At 47.2% G+C, this 22501-nt stretch overlaps 1 protein-coding gene across 2 annotated transcripts in view; it reads right to left on the bottom strand.

The window, feature by feature from the left end:
- The window catches only part of FBN1 (fibrillin 1), a 236939-nt gene that overhangs the window by 1724 nt on the left and 212714 nt on the right, over positions 1 to 22501 (bottom strand). The window contains exons 56-64 of one of the 2 annotated variants that reach the window (XM_059702182.1): positions 21015 to 21140; positions 20257 to 20463; positions 18451 to 18576; positions 18096 to 18218; positions 16613 to 16729; positions 16216 to 16344; positions 15120 to 15239; positions 3539 to 3770; positions 776 to 950 (exon numbers count right to left, since the gene is read on the bottom strand). In XM_059702182.1, coding sequence (XP_059558165.1) covers positions 776 to 950; positions 3539 to 3770; positions 15120 to 15239; positions 16216 to 16344; positions 16613 to 16729; positions 18096 to 18218; positions 18451 to 18576; positions 20257 to 20463; positions 21015 to 21140 — 1355 coding nt within the window. Of the gene's footprint in view, positions 1 to 775; positions 951 to 3538; positions 3771 to 15084; positions 15240 to 16215; positions 16345 to 16612; positions 16730 to 18095; positions 18219 to 18450; positions 18577 to 20256; positions 20464 to 21014; positions 21141 to 22501 lie in introns of those variants that run through there. The other variant, XM_059702174.1, reaches the window with a different exon arrangement.

Below are 22501 nucleotides of genomic sequence, written 5' to 3'. Positions count from 1 at the left end.
TGTTTTAATAGAGTATTTTCTTTCTAAAGATTATCTCATTTCCTAAACCACAGCGGATGCATTACAGCCCTGATGCTTAAGAAAGAACCAGTCTATTTCAATTTTGTTCACGGATGCAAAAACGTTCCCTCCGAAGGACACACCTGTGAACCTACTTCCTGACTCTGATGATCTGCTAATATTCAATGCTTTGCACCTGGCTTCTTGCTTGCCTCTCTGGGACCAGATGTGCTAGATTCTCAGGGCCGGGAGCCAGAGGTCTGGGTGAATATCTGTGCATTTCTGAGTTGACTGAAAGGCTGCGGCAGCCGTAGGCAAAGAAAACCAGGCTGCCTGAGCTCCATGTTGTTCTTGTCTAGAATCCAAGTTCCCTCACACTCCACATGGCTCTTTTCAGGAGAGCAGCCTCTAGCTTCAGAACTTGGCGTCCCTGTGTAGGAAGCACTATGTCACTTCACTATTCTGCCCACTGGCTGTCCTGGTTCAGACCTCGTCCTTTCAGCAGACTCTGGGTGGGTGTTTGACTTTCTTTTTTGGCGAGACAGAGGAAATGAGCAAGTATGTGAAAACCTTCGAATGGCCACTCCCTAAAGGCAGCAAGAAAGCCCAGAGAGCCCCACAGACTCTTGTAAAATGCAGCCTAGAGCTCAGGGAATGTCTGGATTTTTTCCCTGGGGAGCCTTTGCTCACTGTGGAGCATCCTTAGAGGAAACCACAGGAACCTGGAAGGCCCTTCTGCCCTAGGAGACATCAGAAGCCACCACTCTGTACCCACCTCGATGTGGGAGGCATCTGTTTCATTGGCGCTTCTCCGTTTCCTGCCCCGTTTTGGGTAACCGTTGATCTTACACTCATAACAAGCCTCTGGGGAGAGGGAATTGTCATCCATTTCTCCGCTGGCAGGTGGCTCTGGGCCTCCTCGGCCCATGCCCATTCCAGATACACAGTGCCTGTGGGAGAACGGAAAGGCAGCACAGACATTTACTATTAGAAGTGGGTCACAGGGAGGTGATATGAGAATTCTGGTGAAACCTGGTGACATTCAGCCCTTGACTATATGTCCATTGGGTGATTGGATGGCTCTGAGAACCATATTGAAGTCCTCTGTGGTTGCCCTCTTATTCCTGGCTGCTTGGTTTGTTGATTTTTTCCCCATTCTCTTAGGGCTCTATTTTGGATATGATTTGCCCCTTTGTTCCCTAAGCCTAATGTGGCAGGCGATTTGCTATGCTTACATGGGGAAGGGACATGGAGTGTTGTTTTCCTCCTGTCTTGGAAAGACCATGCAATTTGGGAGGTTAAGTAAAAGTCTTGTTTTCATGAAATTGGTTCCACGGGAGTGAGAAAAGTATAAGACATCGCTGTTCAGTTCCTTGCCCTCTTCCCAACTAATGGATGCCATCTCTGCCACCTCCACTTCCATCACCACCACCACCATCACCACCCTTCATAGCTCCAGCTTTTTAGCAATCTCTCCTATTATTTGACCTCTGACTAGGGCTGAAGCTACTGAAAATAGGAAGAAAGCTCTTAGGTGATACTTGAGGTTGACTTAGAAATAATTTGGGAAGAGATGCAACGTATAAAACACATGTATCAGAGCTTGCTCAACTGTGGGAAATTGTTTCAAGTCATTCAAAACCACTGGGGCCATTGGCTCTGACTCATGTGAGGCTGGACAAACAAACCCAATGCCCAAGAGAGAACTAGTTCAGCTGTTTTTCTTTGCCTTTTAGTTATCAAAGCCAGATTATGATTGGAGGCTTGCATGTTTCACAAGTACCTTGTTTTCTTATTCTGCTATTTCATAGGCCACTTGGAATGTACTTAGTAGGATCCCCTTTCAAAATGTGTTGAAATATCTGAATGACTCAAAAAGCATCTTTATTTTGGGGGCCTGGTCTTATCCCTCTAGTGATTCATAGAGAAGCCAAAATTGTATATAAATGGGTACAATGGGTCAAAATGTAGACCATATATTATTTATCTCTTTTTCCGTATTAGCTGGCCTACTCTTTATAACCCATCTTCCTTTATGCTGTTAAGATTCAATATAGGCCTTGGCCAGGCAGCTCAGTTGGTTAGAGTGTCATCCCGATACACCACTGTTGTAGGTTCAATCCCTAGTCGGGGCACATACAAGAATCAACCAGTGAATGCATAAATAAGTGGAACAACAAATCAATGTTTCTCTCTCGCTCTCTTTCTCTCAATCAATAAAAGAAGATTCAATATACAGATTCCTACCATTTTTTGCAATGCTGCCAGAGCCCTTTTCTTCTTTCTTTATCTTGCAACATGAAATGTGTAGAAACAATAATAATGAATGAAATGATAAATGCTCATCATGTGTGTGTGTGTGTGTATGTGTGTGTGTGTGTGTGTGTGTGTAAACATTCACACAATGATTCCATTATTGACAGGCAAACCCCAAATTTGCAGGCTTTGGTTCCTTTCTCAGGGCTCTTTCCCAGGATTTTCATATCCCTGCAACACCACTTACAAGAAGTATGACTATGAAGCCCCAGTGGCCGGAAGCCAGTGTGGAGTGTCACAGTTTTTTGCTAGGAAAACGGCTCTGGCATTAAACTTAAAAAGAATGAGTCTCCTGAGAGCCGGCACAGACATGTGGGAAATGTGTCCCGTGGCTGGCATTCTGTGTGCTTCCCATCAAGCATTCTTTTGCCATTTGTGTCAAGAAATCAAAGGCCACTAAGTTAATAACTTGATAAATACATGTATGTGTATGTTGGGAAACATGTAACTATGTGTGTGGGGTGTATATGTGTGTGTGCAGGGGCATATGTGTGTTTGCACATTTAATGTGTGTGTGTTCCCAATTAAAATATTAAAGCTTGAGATCCTTCACAGGATAGCCAAAAACGTGACAGACATCCAAGTCTAGACGAACTCGGCAGGGAAAAAGACCTAAACTTTGAAAACTTGCCACCCAATTTAAAACACTGAGTAAAATAAAAAGAGGTCTTCCCTGTCCCAACTCACATACATTCAATGCAGTGAAATATTTTACCTGGAAAATGTAATAACTATTTCAACTCTCATTTTAATACCCATTTTGGTCATTTTAATGTAAATTTAAGTCTAACATGTGAAATATACTTTAAAACCACACAACAGGTATCTTTTGGATTTATCCTACTGGGCGTTGGGCAAGGTGGCATTTTAAGTTAAGACAGAATACTACTTGCCCAAGAAGAGAGGGAAGCAACAATGTGCTACGTGAGCCCAGCTTTGTCACGGGTCAGCCCCCATATTTCCTGAGAAATGAATCACTTTCCAACAAGATGTGTAGATCAAGCTGGAGAATGAGATAGACTATTTTGTTTGACTTCTCTAAATTTTCAGAACTGTAGATGCCCCCTTTCAAATAAAGTAACCTACAGCCTCTATGGAGCTAACTGGAATTAACTCAAGGGTTATAAAATGTATAACTCTGCTCTCTGAGAACAGTTTAATATGCTGGATTACACCATAAATGAGAGAGCCTCCAACCAGGACCACAAGTAGCAGTGCTTACCCTTGGCCGATCCGCAAGTAACCTGGTGGGCAGCCACACAGGTAGCCGCCCTCAGTGTTGGAACAGCCGTAGCTGCAGGGAGCCTGGGAAGAGCCACATTCGTTGATGTCCTGGCATCCTCCGCTGAACTGCTCGTACTGGAAGCCGGTGGGACACATGCACTTGTAGCTCCCCAGGGTGTTGTGACAGGAGGCTCCTCCGCAGATGTGAGCGCTGAGGCATTCGTTCTCATCTGCAGGAAGAACCAGAAAACAAGGCATATGTGACATCGGCCAGAGGCTTCTATCGAGGAGTCTGGGTCAAGTCACTGGCTGCTGGCCAGCTGGCCCTCGGCCAGGCTCTCAGGAAGCTGAAGCAGGTAGAGGTGTCTGGGATGAGAAAAGGAAAACAAGAGAAAAATGTGGAAGTGGATGTGGGCTTTTGCCACGTGGTGAACAAATGTGTCCGACAAGGTCAAATGCACCGGGTGGAGGGCAATAGAGCACAGCATTCTGAGGACCGACAGACTCTAATTTTCACTGGAAGCCTACAGTAGTATGTTCATGCGCACCCCATGAAGCTCATGGGGCTGGTTCATAGCTAAAGTTCAGGGTTGAGAGTGAGAGGGAAGGAATCACACAGTTCTCTGTGCAACGGTATGACTGTCTCTAAAGCAAAGACCGAGCACATTCCTGGAGGTTGCTTTTCCATCTCCTTTTTTCAGGATGTACGGGGCTGGCAAGGGCTGACCCCTGCAAAAAGTGTCTTCCCTCCTTGGCCTTCCTTTTCAAAAATCTGCATTGGCCCCCCAGGTGTTTGTGCTGGGATGAATAGTACCTTTTGGTATGTCCACTCCCATCTCTGAATGGGTTCCCCCTTATTCAAACCAGACTCCCCCCCGAGAGTCTGGGCCGTGCTAAGTATGGCTGGAAGAGATGCGTGCAAACTTCTTGAGAAATAATTCTGGAAAACCCACAAGAGAGACAGATGGTGCAGACTGGCTGCCCACAGGGACCTGCCAAGTCTGATAGTAATAAGCAGGGGGGAAATCTAACTTAAGTCAACAGGAAGGGAGAAAACCTTGAATTTCTCATTATTTCTAATTTATATTTTCTGAAACCTCCAGCATATTTTTGTAGACCTGCTTCTGTAGGGCAGGTTGGAAGCTTTCTGGCAAGATAGTTGTTAATTGCTACAGCTCATGTTTAGATGGATGCTCATTTCAATGCAGGTAGACTGGCCTTCTCCTCACCTAGCAAACACTTCCAATAAAAGGGAGGAGGGAGAAGGTAATTGGCATTTATCAGATGCCTGCTGCATGACATATGGGAGACCAGGTCATGCTTCACATTCATTTACTTCACCTTCCTAACAGTCATGGGAGGGAGGTATTATCCTCCCTGTTGATGAAGAGAGTGAGGCTCACAAAGCCCCTGTGATCCCCACAGCCGCGGTGGGCAGAGCTAGCACCCAGGTCTGTCTGACTGCAGCAACCACGTGCTTTCCTTTATGCCAGGATGTTTCTCCAGAGACTCACCTCCATCTAAACTCATACTTCCTTTCTTCTTTAATTACTTTTGCTTTATTTGGTTCATGTAGAAAACTTAATTCTTAGAAATGTCTTTTCACTCATTTTTAAAGAACAATATTGTTTCTAAGAAAATATCTGTTCTTCAATTTAGGAAAATAGATGGGTAAAAATACTGGGGGAAACATGTTTGCATATATACATAATATTCATATTTCTGTCCTCCCTTCCTTCTTTCCTACCTCCCTCCCTCTCTCCTTACCTACCTCCCTTCTTGTCCTCTCTTTCTCTTCTCTGTCTCTCCTTTGTGTGGCTGCAGGGAGAGGGAGTCAATACATAATAAGAAAGCCAGGCACTGATCTGCCTGCAATGACTCAGTGCCTAGCTCTGAGTCTGTTTGAGGGTCTTTACTATCCAAGGACTCTCAAGCACCCACCTAAGGTCACTTAAGCTCCAAGATTCCTAGAACAGAAATAATAAAATATGCCATTGTCAGTGTTCTTCCCCCCATATTTTAAATTAGAGATGAAGTGTGCGATAGAGACCAATGGAGACCACGGGCACCAAAGAGTGAATGAAGAACCGAGGGTGTTTACTTTGATGGAGAGAATATCCCTGGACTGGATGTCTTCTTGCCCCTCCACATCTGTCTGCAGACTTCCCACCTGCTCTCGGTCCCAGGAGGCTCACCTGTATAGATTATCAACAGGTTCATCTCCCTTACCCGATGATTTTGGTTGGGCTCAGTCATTTGTTTCCTGCTGGGACCATCTATCTAATCTAATTATAGACAAACATGGTAATTGACCATACCTTCGCTACGCCTCCCATTGGCTAATCAGCATGATATGCAAATTAACCGCCAACAAAGATGGTGGCTAATTTGCATACTGCAGGCAGGGCGCGTAACTGGGAGGCGCCATCCAGGCCCCTGTGTGCCACCCTAGGAGCCGCTGGAGAGCCTGGCCGCAGGCAAGGCGGCACCCTGGGACCCAGGAGCCACCTTGCCTGTGGCCTGTGATCTTGATCATGATCGCAATTGGAAAGCCGGCTGTAGGCAAGGCGGCACCCCGGGACCCAGGAGCCGCCTTGCCTACAGCCCGTGATCCTAATTGCGATGGGAAAGCCAGGCTGCAGGCAAGGTGGCCCCCCAGGATCCAGGAGCCGCTTTGCCTGCGGCCCGTGATCCTGATCGCAATCAGAAAGCTGGGCCGCAGACAAGGCAGCACCCCAGGACCCAGGAGCCGACTTGCCTGCGGCCCATGATCCTGATCATGATCGGAAAGCCGGGCCACAGGCAAGGTGGCCCCCTGGAACCCAGGAGTCTGTTGGCGAGGTCTGCAGGCGAAGCAGTGATCAAGCTATGAGGGGGAGGGTGGGGGCGGAAGGAGCTATAGGAGCAGCTCTGGCCGGAGACTGAAGACTCCTGCTGGAGCGAGGAGCCAAGAGCTGCTTGGGGGCTCAGGCCTGTGGGATCCCAGCTCATGGCGCCTGCTATCCCACAGGCCTGATAGCCTGGCAATGGAGGCGGTGTTGGGACTGGGGACTGGTGAGCGGGCAGAAGATGGCCCTGATTGGGCCAGTCGCTATGACACCCACTGTAGCCAGCAAATCGCCTGATCAGGGGGTGGGGCCAGCAGCCAACCTCGCAGCCCCGCCCCCCTGCCGGCTTTCCCCTGATCAGACTCTCCCATCCACATCAAGAGCAGGGTGCACAGAGAGCCTGGACCCTTCTTGGCAGCCCCGAGTCCCTGGGGCTGAGAATTCTGACGGCCCTGCCCTGAGAGTAGAGGTGCCTGAGGGGCAGGGACAGGGACCGCAGGCCTCCAGGGAGCACGCAGAGTTGGCGATGAGAGGAGAGGGCCTGTGAAGGGGGAGGAGGTGAAGCCAGTGGACATCAGCCCAAATCCAGCCCTTCCTGTCCAGAGGCAGCAGGACCTGAACCCAGAACCCCAGCCTGAATTGGAAGAGCCTGAGGGAGCTTCAGGAAGCTCTACGCAAAGCTGCACATTGAGAATGAGAGACTTCGTGAGGCCCTAACCCAGACCACGCTGCGGCTAGAGCAGCTTAAAGTGGAGCTGGAGTGCACCATGCAGAGGCAAGAGTGCTTTTCAGAGAGGCCGGCCCTCCTGGAGCTGGCGAGATTTGAGTGCAGGGCCCTGGAGTGCAAGGCCGCTGAACTGGAAGAGGAGCTAAAGGGTCTGTCCAGTCTCCGAGCTGACAACCAGCACCTCAAGGATGAGAATGTGGCCCTGATCTGCGTCATCAGCAAACTGTCCAAGTGACCCCGGAGGACTTGCCCTGCACCCGCATTTGTACAGCTGCTTTTGCCACATGCACCCCTTCCCTGTGTGAACACGAGTGACAGGGCTGTCGAGGAGTCTCTGAGAAGCCATAACCTCCTGTGAGATCTCCAGGTTAGGAGGGGAGGACAGAGCCCCAGGAGCCAAGGGGGCCATCTGAGGCCAGGATGGAGACGGGAGGCTGAGCCAGGTAGGGGGACCAGGGCTGTAGGCAGGACCAGAAAGGAACTGAGGACCAGGAAGTGCCAGGACCAGTAGCCAGGACCAGAGTGGTAACCCAGAGGTCCCCTCTCATGTGTGCTGCCACCAGTCACCCCTCCAGCCCCTGAGCAGGGATCCTAGAATGTGCCAAGCATTCCACTGGCCTGGGCCAGGTGAGCCTGTATATAGGGTCCGTGTGCAATAGGGACATCTTCTATTCTTTGCTGCCCCCTCCCCATCGCTTTCCCAGGCAGGGGGAAAAGGTATTTTTCAGACATAGCACAGGCACCACAAGTAAAAGTTGTGAAGTTGCCAAAAAAAAAAAAAAAAAAAGCAGGCCGGCTGGCCAAACACTCCCTCTCTTCCCACCACCCACCGCGCCCCCCCCCCCCGCCCCGCTGGCCAGCCCCGCCCTTGATCAACCTTCCCCACCACAATAGGCCTACAGCCCCTCCCCGTGGCTGTCCACCCATGATTGCACCGCCCCCCCCAAGAGGTTAGGAGCCAGCGGTCCCAAATTGCGAGAGGGATGTCCCACTGCTGGTGCAGGATCGGGCCTAAACTGGTAGTCTGACATCCCCCAAGGAGTCCCAGATTGGAGAGGGTGCAGGCCAGGCTGAGGGACCCCCCTCCTCTCCCAGTGCACGAATTTCATGCACCAGGCCTCTAGTATCCTATCTGATAATAGACAAACACGGTAATTAACCATAACTTTGCTACCCTTCCCATTGGTTAATCAGGGCGATATGCAAATTAACTGCCAACCAAGATGGCGGCCAGCAGCCAGGCAGCTGAAGCGAACAGGAGGCTTGCTTGCTCCAGTGACGAAGGAAGCCAAGGTTCCCTGCCTGCTGCTGCTGGAATCTGAGCTGCACTCTAAGAAACAATGTTGCAATTATAGAAGCTAAACAAGCTCCAGAAACCTGCTTTCAGTCAGCCGGGCCTCAGAGCTTAGAGCGGCAGTGATGGCAACAATGTTTCAATTATAGAACCCAAACAAACCAAGATACCTGCTTTCAGCAGCTGAGGTCTCAGAGCTGGAGCCGAGCCTCAGAGCTAAAGCTGGCTCTCAGTTCCAGTGACAGCCATAGAAGGTAAATAAATCCCAGAATAAAAAAATTAAAAAAACAAAACAAAACAGAAATAAAGGAGAGGTTGGGAGCTTTAGTCACCCGCCAGCCTGAAAATGGCCCTCAGCCCCTCACCCAGACTGGCCAGGCACCCCATTGGACTCCCACCCTGAAGGGGGTGTGACCAGCTGCAAACAGCCATCATCCCCTTATCCAGGCTGGCCAGGCACCCAAGCGGGACCCCCACCCTGATCCAGGACACCCTTCAGGGCAAACCAGCCGGCCCCTACCCGTGCACCAGCCCTTTATCCTATATAGTAAAAGGGTAATATGCCTCCCAGCACCGGGATCAGTGGAGCCACGAGGCCTCCCAAACCTGGGATCAGCAGAGCCGCGAGGTCTCCTGGCACCAGGATCAGCGGAGCAGCGAGGCCTCACTGCCCCGGTGTCAAGTGGAGCCGCGAGGCCTCCCAGCACTGGGATCAGAGGAGCCACGAGGCCTCCTGGCCCCTGGAACAGTGTGACAGGGGGCAGCACCCAAACCCCCTGATCGCCCTGTGGCTCTGTGTGTGATAGGGTGTGGCGCCCTAACCCCTCCATGGGCCCTGCTCTGTGTGTGATGGGGTGGAGCTGCAATCTCCCCATCGGCCCTGCCCTGAGTGTGACAGGGGGGAGTGCCCCAACCCCCTGATAGGCCCTGCTCTGTGGGTGACAGGGGGCGGCACCCCAACCCCCTGATCCGCCCTGCTCTGTGGGTGACAGGGGGCAGTGCCCCAACTCCCCTATCAGCCCTACTCTGTGCGTGACAGGGGGGAGCTCCCCAACCCCCTGATTGGCCCTGCTCTGTGCATGATGGGGGTAGCTCCCCAACTCCCTGATCGATCCTGCTCTGTGTGTGACAGGGTACGGAGCCCCAACCCCCCTGATGGGCCCTGCTCTGTGCATGACAGGGGGCAGTGCCCCAACCCCCTGATGGGCCGGCTCTGTATGTGACAGGGGTGGCGCCACAACCCCCTGATCCTCCCTGCTCTGTGTATGACAGGGGGTGGCGCCGCAACCTCCCCATCGGCCCTGCCTTGAGTGTGACAGCGGGCGGCGCCCCAACCCCCCCTGATGGGCCCTGCTCTGTGCATGACAGGGGGCAGTGCCCCAACCCCCTGATGGGCCGGCTCTGTATGTGACAGGGGTGGCGCCACAACCCCCTGATCCTCCCTGCTCTGTGTATGACAGGGGGTGGCGCCGCAACCTCCCCATCGGCCCTGCCTTGAGTGTGACAGCGGGCGGCGCCCCAACCCCCCAATTGGCCCTACCCTGAGCATGACTGGGGGTGGCATCGCAACCTCCCGATTCACCCTGCTTTGTGCATGACAGGGTGCAGTGCCCCAACTCCCCAATCGGCCCTGCTCTGAGCCCGACCAGGGGCTGCGGGGCAGGCACCTAGGGATTGGGCCTGCCCTCTGCCACCCGGGAGCAGGCCTAAGCCAGCAGGTCGTTATCTCCCTAGGGGTCACAGACTGTGAGAGGGCACAAGTGGGGCTGAGGGACACCCCCCCCCCGCCAGTGCACAAATTTTTGTGCACTGGGCGTCTAGCATATCAACACTAATAAAAGAGAAAAATGGTAATTGGCGTACGGCGATACCCTTTTCATTGGCTAATCAGGGCTATATGCAAATTAACTGCCAACTAAGATTGGCAGTTAACTGCCAACAAGATGGCGGTTAATTTGCATATGTAGGCACAATGCAGGGAGGCGAAAGGGAAAGCAGGAAGAAGCCCCCTGCCACTGACAGTGATCAGAAACCCAGGGGGGAGCTAAGAGCTGGGGGGCAGGGCAAAGGTGGCCCTGGGGCCACCTTTGCCCTGCCCCCAAGCCATGATCGGAGAATCAGGTGCCTTTTCCGCCCTGGCCAGTGATAGCAGGAAGTAGGGGTGGAGCCAGCGATGGGAGCTGGGCACGGTCGAAGCTGGCAGTCCCAGGAGCTAGGGGTCCCTTGCCTGGGCCTAAAGCGAAGCCCACGATCGCGGGGCCGCTGCAGCTGTGGGTCCCCGCTGCCCGGGCCGGACGCCTCAGCCAGAGGCATCCTGCAGGGGCAGGGGCGGAGCCTGCGCAATCGCAGCGCCCCCTGCTGCCACTGCAGGTCCCCGCTGCCCGGGCCGGACGCCTAGGCCAGAGGCGTCCGGCCTGGGCAAGGGCCCGATCTTGCGATTGGAGGGTGATGGGGGTCAATGCCTGAGGGCTCCCAGTATGTGAGAGGGGGCAGGCTGGGCTGAGGGACACTCCCCCCCCCCCACACACACACCCAGTGCACGAATTTCGTGCACCGGGCCCCTAGTATATATATAAAAGCCTAAGTGACTGTCCGACCATTTGACCATCCAACTGGTAACTGTGACATGCAGGGGGCAGACGCTCAACATAGGACCTGGCAAGCTGCAGTGACTTGGCAGCTGCGGTTCTCAGGTGACCCACCAGAACTAGAGAGGAGGGAGTCTGATTCCGGGGTGCCTCTTGCCATCCGGGACCCCTCAGGGGATGTCAGAGACCCGGTTTCTGCTCAATCCCCGCAGGCCAGGCTGAGGGACCCCACTGGTGCACGAATCTGTGCACCGGGCCTCTAGTGACTGATAAAATCCCTAAGGCATAGGTATGTGGGGAAAAAGGCCTGTCATGGTGTGTTTTTCCCTAAGATACAGAAATAGGAGCAATGGTTAGAAGTTAGAGGGAGGAAAAGTTTATTCTCTATGAAAAATACATTTCTAAGAATTGTTTTCTATATAGAGATTGGCCTATGTTGGGAGAAAGTGCCCTTCAAGGTGGCATTTATATCAAACGTGGATGACCAGGGAGGTAGGAATAGGGTTTGTATATTAGGAATAAGGTCAGACTAGATAATCTCTAAAGTCCTTTTGCACTTTGAACATCAATTTCAGTTGAGAACTCCCCTCCCCTTTCATATCCTTTCCTATTTATTTTACATTTTTCCCTCCCAGAGAATCTAGTAAAGTTTAAATTAAACTTGCTTATCAGGGTTGGAGAGGTGGGGTAGAGTGGAGCACGAACTAAGATAAGAATTTGGCAAATGTTCAGTATTTATAGCTTGACAATACTCAGTGCACTCACCCTTTTTTATCAACATACAAACACCACAATTTGTTTAACATGCTTTGCACTTTTCCTGACCTTTTCACCTTGAGCACCTGGAGCAAAGGGCTCCACAAGGAATTTTTCTACACTCCCAAATCTTTGTTTTATTCTTTCTGTTGGTTCTTACATTGGTGAGGGTTTTGTTCTTTTTATTAAAAAAGGACAATTCTAATTTTATTGAAACAGCCTTAGAGTCTCCAAAAAAATACTCCTTAAAAGCAGATTGAGACCTACCCACCCTGTCCTCGAAAATAAAAGTTGTCAGCCTTTGATGTGCATAGTGTTAGCTGTGGCATGAAGAGCCACTGGGAGAATTCCAAAATGTAGGATGGGCTTTCTTTTACTCATTTTCTCTAGGTCAAAATGGGCCAACTCCAACCGCAAGCTGTAAGTTTGATATTTCTTAGAAAACAATGAAATCCAGTGGCTTCTGGTCCCAAACCCATCTATCCTCTGAGAGTGACCTTCAGGCTGGGCTGATCTAAGAGATCTGCTCTGCTCTGCATGGCTGTGGGGAAACCATTTTGATCCAAGGCAACCCACACTCTGGATAACTATAATTCTCAAGAATTATGAGCTACGTTTGGACTGGTATCTTTTGGGCATCAAAAACTCCCAAACCTATTTTTGCTTCTTTTTAAAAAAATATGTTTTTAAAAAATTGATTTTAGAGAGAGAGAGAGGAAGGGACATACAGGGAGAGAAACATTAATGTGAGAGAGAAACATCAATTGGTTGCCTCCTGCACACATCCTGACTGGGATCAACCCCAGGTATGTACCCTAGCCAGGAATCAAACTGGCAACCCTTTGGTGCATGGGACGATGCTCAACCAACTGCCACACTGACCAGGGCTCTTCTTGCTTCTTAATCAATGTATTTATCTATAACTTCAGCCAGGAGATGATCTTCATGGGACCAAAGTTGAATCCCCAGACAACTAGGGCACGACCTGGCCATCTCTACTATCCCTGGACTGAAGGTAGGGAGAGGAGGGAGGGAAAGGAGGGCAAAAGCTCAACCGTGGTGGATCTCACCTCTCACCTGTCCGCCCTCCCGCTCCCCCGCCCCGAGCACCTAGGTCTAATTTAATTCAAGGAACCTACATAACGAGGACAACTCACTCTGAAAGTCTGTGGAAAGTGTCAGAATTTGGTAACTAAAATCCAAGACCTTCCTGAGCCCATAACAGTGAAGGCATTTTTATTAAAACCAGACAGCTGGTCAGCAACACATGCGGTCTAAACTCCTCTAGCACTGGGGTCATTTTAGCCAATCCTACTCACTTCTGCAAAACTGTGTCTTGTAATAAATCAAACCAGATGAGAGAGACACAATTTTGACTAATGAAAACACTGAATGACGTGTCTGTTTGGAGTAAAGTGAAGCAAGGGAATGCGGAGCATCCACTCCCACTTCCCTAACAAAAGACAAGACAAGGAATTCTCTTGCCTTTGCTAAGGAGGGCTCCCCTACAGTGTGGCAGCTGGGACAGGTCACAGATGCTTCTGGAGTGAAAACAGGGGTGATGCTTAAAGTTAAGAGCCTTGGGCTCTATCTCCAGACATATCACAAGAGAACCTGTGTAACGGCAACTTCCCTCTCCTCCTTGAGCTTCCAGGTCCTCAATAGGAAATCAAAGAGCTCAGGCTGCTAGGTGGATCAGGGGTCCCTCTAAACTCACCATGTTTGAATTCTCTGATGTGCATTAAGAATTAGCCCTGGCTGATGTTGCTTAGAGGTTAGAGCAGTGTTCTGCAAACTGCGGCTCACGAGCCACATGCGGCTCTTTGGCCCCTTGAGTGTGGCTCTTCCACAAAATACTGACTTCTGAGCATGGGCCACGAAGTTTCAATCGCACTGTACATGCGCGCCCACACGTGGTATTTTGTGGAAGAGCCACACTCAAGGGGCCAAAGAGCCACATGTGGCTCATGAGCCGCAGTTTGTCGACCAGTGGGTTAGAGTGTTGCCTGTGGACCAAAGGGATTCAGGTTCGATTCCTGATCAAGTGCCTTATAGGTTTAATCCCCAGCGTGTGGGAGGCAGCCAATAGCTGTGTCTCTCTCTCACATCTATGTTTCTCTCCCCCTCCCTCCCTTCCGGTGACCTGTCCTAGCTTCCATTTCTCTAAAAATCAATGGAAAAAATATCCTCGGGTGAAGATTAACAACAACAAAAAGTTATTTTCCCGTGACATTGTGCAATCAAAAATGACATAATTTCAATTTAATGAGAGAGCCTGTGGGTCTCCTTAATTTTCAAAAGAATTCAGCAATTCTGAAAAAAATCGCTGTGTCTGCTACTTGCTCTCTGCCCCAAAGATGTGCAGAGCTGAATGGAACCACTTTTGCATCTTCAGACCAACAGTTGCTCATAATGGCCTCTAGCTGGCTGACATTTTTTAGTCAGAAGTAGGATTTTGCCAGCTCCTAATGTTTACAGAAGTCAAGTGTGGGTCCAGTAGACTAGCAAGGCAACAGAAGGGCAGGGGGATATTGGGAGTCCATAAACTTTTTCATTTCAAATGCCTTGAAGTGTCCTCTATCATTATTTTTTTCTTAGTTTGCTATTTTGTGAAGGCTGTATCTTCCCTCTGGTTTCAACCAAGTTAGGGCAGTTTTATTTTATTTTATTACTAGAGGCCGGGTGCAAGATATTCGTGCCCTGGGGGGGGGTCCCCTCAGCCTGGGCCTGCGCCCTCTCACAGTTCAGGACCCCTCAGGGGTTGTCCGCCTGCCTGGGGAGTGGGCCTAAAAGCCGACAGGCGGACAACCCCCAAGGGGTCCTTAGCGCTGCCACAGAGGTGGGAGAGGCTCCGGCCACCACCCCTGCACTCACCAGCCATGAGCCTGGCTTCTGGCTGAGCAGCACTCCCTCATGGGAGCGCACTGACCACCAGGGGGAAGTGCGTCTCATAACAATGAGTCGTTCCACTCTTCAGTCGATTTGCTTATTAGGCTTTTAGTATATCAGATTTATTTATTTATTTACTTATTTATTGTTAATCATCACCTGAGGATATTTGTCCATCCATTTTTAGAGAGAGAGTGGAAGGGAGGGAAAGTGAGAAAGATAGAGAGAGAGAACTATTGATGTGAGAAAGATACCTCAAGTGGTTGCTTCCAACATGCATTCTGACCAGGACCAGGGAGTGAACCTGCAACCCAGGTACAGGCACTTGACCAGGCATCAAACCTGCTAAACACTGAGCCACACTGACCATGGCTTAGGGCAGTTTTAAATGAGTATTTGTTGCTTCTGTGACAAGAGTAAGTTTCCAGAGAGAAAGCAGCATTTTGACTCTAAGGAGCTGAGAGCAATTCCTCTTGCTCAGAAGGAAAAGTACTTGCCAACACACTGGTTCCACTGGTAGTGCTGGAGGTAGCCCTGCGGGCAGCTGCACCGGTAGCCCCCGATGATGTTCTGGCAGCCGTGCTGGCAGCGGTGGTTTCCTTCACACTCGTCCACGTCTGAAAAAAGGAGGTGCAGTCGCCTTTAAGCCACATTCCTACTTGTCTCAGATGCATTCTCTGAAGCAACATTTATATGTGTGCTAAAGTGAAAGCCATTTTCAAAGGAAATCTGACCCTGAAAAAAATTATTCCACGGTTGTTGATTTTTGTTTGTTTGTTTTCTGAGTTAGATTTTTAAACATTTAGTTTTCCATTACAGTTGACATACAATATTACATATTGCCCAACCCAGTGATTAGACACTTATATAACTCATGAAGTGATCACTCTGATTAGTACCCATTGTAGTTATCACTATATTACTGACTATATTCCCTATGCTGTACTTTACATCCCCATAACTGTTTTTATTTTTGGAAATTATTCCACCACCCAAACCTTTAAGAATATCTACTCTGGAGGTTTGTTAAGTTTAAGGAGAAAAATATTCAGATATCCCTGGTAAAGTCTACAAATAAAAATGATGAAGAAATTAATGCAAAGCACACAGGCACTTTATGGGTTAGCTGTGTAAATTATTTATATTTTCTTACTTGTACGAGAATTAGAAACCAAAAAATGTCAATACAAAGGTAAATTGCTAAAAAAAATGGTTTAAACTTTTAATTATACATTATCAGAAGGGCTTTCCTCATATGTTTAATCCACATTGGGGGAATTCTTTCATGACTGAATCCAATGACCAGAAAATTAATGAATAAAATTCAGGAATCTAGTTATTTTTCTTGACTTTTCTTATTCAATTAAATGAATAACTAGGCAGAAATACCTAGGAAAGGCATGGTTATCAACAGAATCAAGCATGAGAACAAAAGATGGGATTGCTAAGGTATGGGACCTGTGCAAATCAGGTAAACCTTTCCTGTCTTCAGGTGTGATATCACATAGAGGACGATGATGAAGGTGTTGACAGCCACACAGGCCTCTGACAGGGACCCACCACCAGCTGGATGGAGCTGAGGGCCCTACCCACCTTCACAGCTGGCGCCACTCTGATCCAGTGAGAATCCCCGCTGGCATTCACAGGTGAAGCTCCCAGGAGTATTCTGGCAAATGCCCTTGGACCCACACAAGTTGATGTCCGAGGTGCACTCATTGTTATCTGTAAGAGACAGGGTAGGTAAAGGTGTGTGTGTTGGGGGGCGGGGGGGAGGAATTCCCTGAAGCTCTCTTTCTGTTATTTAAAAGGAAGAGAGATGGATGATTCACTTATAAAAGACCCTGTAACTGCTCACATGTACCTGTTCACATGCACATACACCCATATACGTACCCCCATATTTTCCCGAGTTTTTATCTTCTTACTCCAACAACAAAAGAACTTAAAGGAATAGCTATCTCCCACAAAGGGACCTTTCCTCCCCACTTACCAATGCAGGCAGTGTGGTGCTGGGTAAAGCCAGGAGGACATTTACAAGCGAAGCTGCCAATGGTGTTAACACACAGGAACTGACAGTTGTGCTGCTTAGTTGCACACTCATCAAGATCTACAAGAAAGTGCAAGACGGGCATTGGAGTAGAGCTGACAGCATGCGTACCTAGAAGCTGCCTTAGGAGGAAGCTCTGAGTTTTCATCTCTCTGACTCAAGTGTGCCTGGCCAGAACAGAGCCAAGCAAATGGCTGGGAGCACCCAGGAGAGAAGAGTTTGAAAGATAAAACGTGGTCTCAATTTAGATTAAAAATGTAGCTCTTTGGGGGAATCCAAGGAAAACCCAATTCTCTTTAGTTAGAGGAAAGTGGGAATCCCTCAAGAAAGAAATTTCAGATCAGTTATAAATTTTAAATAAACTTTAAATGAGGTAAGAGACTAGGGATTCTCAAAAGATTTCCAGAATGTTGAAAAGATCTATTTAAGCTGAAACGTAAAAAAAATGTTGAGGCTGAAAATTTGCTCACTTCATTCTTTGCTGTTTTTTATTTTGCTCAAAGGAATTGGTCAACCAAACCAAACCAAACCAAAACTGACTTTTTGTTTAGAGATCCTCCTTGGGATAAAAAAAATTGAGCAATCAGGAAGGGAAAAAAGGAAAGAAAAATACTCATTCCGATAAAACTGCCTACAGATTATTCCTCACGTCTCAATAAAATGCTCCGCTTTGACCAGGCTTCTTTCCTCACTGCCAGAAAGTTAAGGTTCATTCTCAACTCCATTGCTATAAATAACGTCAGGAGATACCAAGTGGGTTCCAAATTTAAGTAGAATTTCAATTTTAAAAAATCACTGAGAATGCAGGACCCTTCCTCCCTTCTTCCCTCCTTCTCTCCCTCCTTCCCTCTGCTCCCTACTTCCACTCCATCCCACCATTTAACTTCTTTATTTCCCTCTTTCCCCTTCAAGACTTCATGGCAGAATACTCTAATCTTGTTCTACCATCTGGTCTACCTTCTCCAAATCCCTCATTTTCCAAATTATCCTTAAGTATGACGCAGTAGTGCATTTACTCAATATATGGAGTCCTTAATGTTGAGGAAGTTGTTCACAGGAGTACATTTACACCAACAGAATTTTGCAAAAATCCTGGGTCGATAAGGGATTTTTGTTGAAGCTTTGGCTGCTTCTTAATTCATTGTGACATTTATGTCTCAGATAAGCTCCTGCAGGACAGGAAGGACCTTGTAGAACTGGTCCTGCTGCCTCTGAGAGGCTCAGGGAAGGCCCCCATGGATGCCCAAGGGGCACACAGTAAGGATAGTTGCTGCCACTGGTCCTCTGCCATCTCCCTTCCCTCCCGCATAGGGAGCCTCCATCCAGGCTCTAACACCAGGGGGGCACCTCTTGTGTGTAGAGAGGGTCTTTCGGCAACCTTGTGCCCTGGAGGCAGGTGAGTGGGTGAAGGCACATTTTACTTTACCTTTGCAGCTCCTTCCATCATCCTGCAGAATGTAACCTTTCGGGCAGGAACACTGGTAACTCCCTTCTGTGTTTTTGCAGATAAAATTGCAGGGTTTGGGAGCCTGGTTGCATTCGTTCAGGTCTATGATCAAAGAGATACAGTGTGACTACCTATCTGAAAAGATGCATAAATATCAATACCCACAAGGTCGAAAGAATTTTTGTTTTGAGAAAAAGTAAACTCTGTGAAGTGTTTGAACCTTGTCTTATGTTTTCTTATGAATTTACACAGGCTTTTTAGATTTTTTTTAGTTTGAGGATTTTTTTTTTTTGCCATAATCTACAATTTTATCTAGAAGAAACAGAATACTTACCTACGCAGGCAGTCCCAGTGATGTCGGGAGTGTAGCCGGTTTTACAAATGCAGTGATATGATCCTCTGTCATTGACACATTCCCCATTTTTGCAAACGTCATGGATAACCCTGCACTCATCAATATCTGTAATTTAATAAACATAAATTTAAAAAGACATTAAAATGGACAACAATAATATGTAAGGATCACTTCAGTGTAAGTACTAATGAACTATGATACTAAATTATGGACCTAAGAAATTAAACCAAAGGAATGACAGCATACATTTCACATGTAATGGTAACTATTTTGAAAGGCAAAGAATAACTTTATCAGGCTGTAGTGGTAAACTAATCAGGCTAGGAGAAAACTTTAAAAATAATTTCTTTCTAAATTTAGACCGTTTTCCTCCTGTGGGTCACAGAACATCTACCTCATCTAGACATATTTAACTCCTTGCACCATCTCACGCCATCAAGCTCACCTCAAGCTGATGTTCCATATGTGAATCACAGCAGTGGATCCTTCTGACAAGGAAATCCCACTTTTTTCTAATATTGCATGTCCAAAATAAGGAGGAAGGTTTTTTTCTATTCTTTTTGTTGTGTTTAAAGTTAATCCTAAAGAATATCAAATCACATAGTTGGGGGAAATTGGACTAAGCTTCACTTCTTTGGTGAGGGAGGCCCAGGACTCTGGGGTGGATTCCTGGGCTGCGCCTTTGTGGCCTGCTAAGGAAGAGAGAACCCCACTCAGCTCCACCAAAGGAGATTTGCTCAATATGCACTGTTGAGCATTAAAGCCACTGTCCACCCCATCTTGACCCACCTATCCACTTACTGCTCGGTGGGGGCCAATACCAGCGATTTTTTCACTTTTGATTGCCAAATAACCATTTTGTACCAACAGCTAATATTTTTCCTGAAATTTTTCAAGTTTACTCTGAAATGCAATTTAGCCTACCCTCACTGGTCTCAAGAAATGAGTGTTTTCCACCATTTCAATTTTTCCTCCAAAAAATCATAAATTTTCTTTGGTCACCCCATCTAATCTACCCAGTTATGTTATTCTACCATTAACCACATCTTTCTAACATGAACATATATCCAGCATACTCTTATACAGTCTATTTCAGTCAATTTTAAGACTTAAATTACATATTGGCACACTAGTTTAGGAATTTAATGTACATTTATTTTAAGATTTATCTAAAAATTACATTCTGAATAAACAACAACACTTACAAGAAACTTTCATTTAAAAAGTTGAAGACTCCTGCTCTGCCCAGGTAGCTCGGCTGATTGGAGTATCATCTCATACACCAAAAGGTTGTGGGTTCAATCCCCAGTCAGGGTGCATGTGGGAGGCAACCAATCAATATTTTTCACCTCTTTCTCTCTCTCTCTCTCTCTCTCTCTCTCTCTCTCTCTCTCTCTCTCTCTCTCGTCTCTCTTCCTTTCTTGTTAAAAAATCAATAAAAACATATCCTCGGGTGAGGATTTGTAAATAGATAGATAGATAGATAGATAGATAGATAGATAGATAGATAGATAGATAAATAGTTGAAGACTCCTTATAAAGCAGAGGCAGGAACCCTAGCACACACAACTTATTCAGGACACTTTGGCATCATGGCCTTGAATATCGAAAATATCGTAATGAAGAATTTTTGTCAACCTCCACTATGAAACTCAGCCTAGGTTAATATTGCAGATTCCATATTCTCTGTTTTTCATAGAACAAATAAACAAATTCCCTGCAAGTATTTTTGGACCAAATGAATTACCTGCTCCATTGGCAATAAACCAGAACAAAGGGAAGTACCTGTTCCATTGGTCATGAATCCTCGGCCATGGGGGCAGAGTTTTCTGAAAGCCACAGTCCCCTGGAAAGGGCAGATCTCGCACTGGGGACCCCAGCCTCTCCCTCCGTCACAGCAGCACTCCGACTTGGTGACGGGGTTCCTGTTGCTCGAGCCGATCTGGCACATGTTCTGGAGCACCTCCGTGAAGCAGTACCCTTCCCGGTTGTCTGGAAGGGACATTACATTAAAAGGAAGATTTTAGGAAATGTTCTAAGCACAGCAAGCTATCAAAAATTTGGTCAGATATGAAACCCACAAGGGATATAACACTTTACCCTGGTGAGAAGGAGCGAGAAGGGAAAGCTGGAAACTGCAGTGAGAGAGAAAGGATGACATCTGAGGAGGAAAATAAGAAATTCAGTAAGCAGGCAGAAAAGCATTGGTCTGGACAAGGTTGTGACTCTATCTGCTCCCAGAAGTATAGTCATGCCATGGAAGCAGAGAAACATATGGAAGCATCCTGAGCACCAAGGGTTTAAAAAGGCGGAAGGAAATTTCAAACAAGTGGTTCAGTGATACAATTCGGAAAGGAAGAACTGAGCTGCAGGGTGGTGCTAAGCCCAATGGACAATCAATCACTGAGCCATCTCCCAAATATGAACATTTTCAACCTTTCCTGAAATTTTGACAGTCTCTATTATTTCAAAGAAGAGATCTGGGTTCTAAGCACCCCAATGTGGAGGCCAGGTTACAAAGGCATCCCGCTGCATGTACTCACCAAGGCACTCATCCTGGGCGGGGCTGGCTGTGAAGCCGTCATTGCACTCGCAGGTGTAGCTCCCCCGGGTGTTGAGGCAGCGCCCGTTCTCACAGATGCCTGGCTTGGTCTGACATTCATTCTCATCTGTGCGGTTTCATTGAAGGACCGAAAACAAGAGGAGTCATCTGACCACTTTGTACAAGAATGGACTCTTTCTTTCATTTTTTAAATTTAGTTTGTGAATACTAGGTAAGCTATTCACATGGTCCCAAATACAAAAAGTATAAGAACATAATTCAGCAAAATTTCTCCTTTCTCCCTATCACCCAGCCACCAAATTCCCCTCCAAGGAGTCAACCGCATTACTAATGTGTCTTCCCAGAGATGAATTGCACACATACAAGCAAATCCATACATCTGTGTGTATACCTCCACCCTTTAAAAAACATAACTGATGGCATTTTCATATACTTAAAACATAGATGATAGTATTTTATGCATACTTCCGGTTTTTCACTTCATAAAATTTAAAATTTTCCATATCTGTACATAAAGGGGATTCTCAAAGGATCATTTCAAATGAAGGGAAAAAATTTTTAATTTTAAAATCAACATATTAAAGAAATATTGCAATACTTCAGTAGAATAATATCTGCAATAGTCAGCTACAACCTAAGGAAGTTATCTAGACTAACCTTCCAGTTCAATATAGATTATGTTTATGATAATACTTCAACAATGTTCTTAAGAAAGAATAAATCATAGTTCAATTTCCCAGATTCAGTGAAAAGCATTCAAATAGCTTGAGATTCTTAGAAGTGTCTGATGAAATAATTTGACTAGGTGCATCCCATTTGAAAGAATAGTTCCAACCCCTGAGGCACCGATCTCAAAAAGAGAGGCAGAGAGTTGGAAGGTGACACCTAGAGAGGGCTAGAACAGGTTAAAAACCCCAGTGGCAGACCAAGTGATTCAGAATCTCTGGCGTGGAACCCAAGCTCTCCGACTCTGATGTGCCGCTGAGAGTCAGCAGCACAGATCCCAGAAGACCCAGAATGGGATCATCAGTCCACACCCTTTTCCTGTGCTTTTAAAGTCTGCTCTTTAATGGCTATTTAATTCAGTTTCTTACAGAGGAAGGGGATGGTGAGGTCCTTAAGATTCTTGACTGACAACAGAAATATGTTTTCTAATGTCACTGATTATTAAAAAGGAAAGGGATGCATGTGGGAGTTTTCTAGTAATTTTCTCCTGTATTTCTTGTCTAAAGCAGTGGTCAGGAAACTTTCTGTAGGTAATACTAATACTACAGTATTACTATGAATATATAGTAAATTTTAGGCTTTGCAGGCCATATGGTCTCTGTTGCAAGTGCTCTGCTCTGCTCTGCCACTGTGACAGGAAAGCAGGCATGGACAATAAGTAAATGATTAGAGCTATATTCCCATACAACTCCATTTCAATAAACAGGTGGTGGGCTGGCAGGCTGGATTTGAACCTCACAC

This window comes from Myotis daubentonii, chromosome 1, assembly GCF_963259705.1.
Source record: "Myotis daubentonii chromosome 1, mMyoDau2.1, whole genome shotgun sequence".
Classification (NCBI taxonomy): domain Eukaryota; kingdom Metazoa; phylum Chordata; class Mammalia; order Chiroptera; family Vespertilionidae; genus Myotis; species Myotis daubentonii.
The sequence above is the reverse complement of the archived record's forward strand: the minus strand, read 5'-3'. Positions and strand labels throughout refer to the sequence as shown.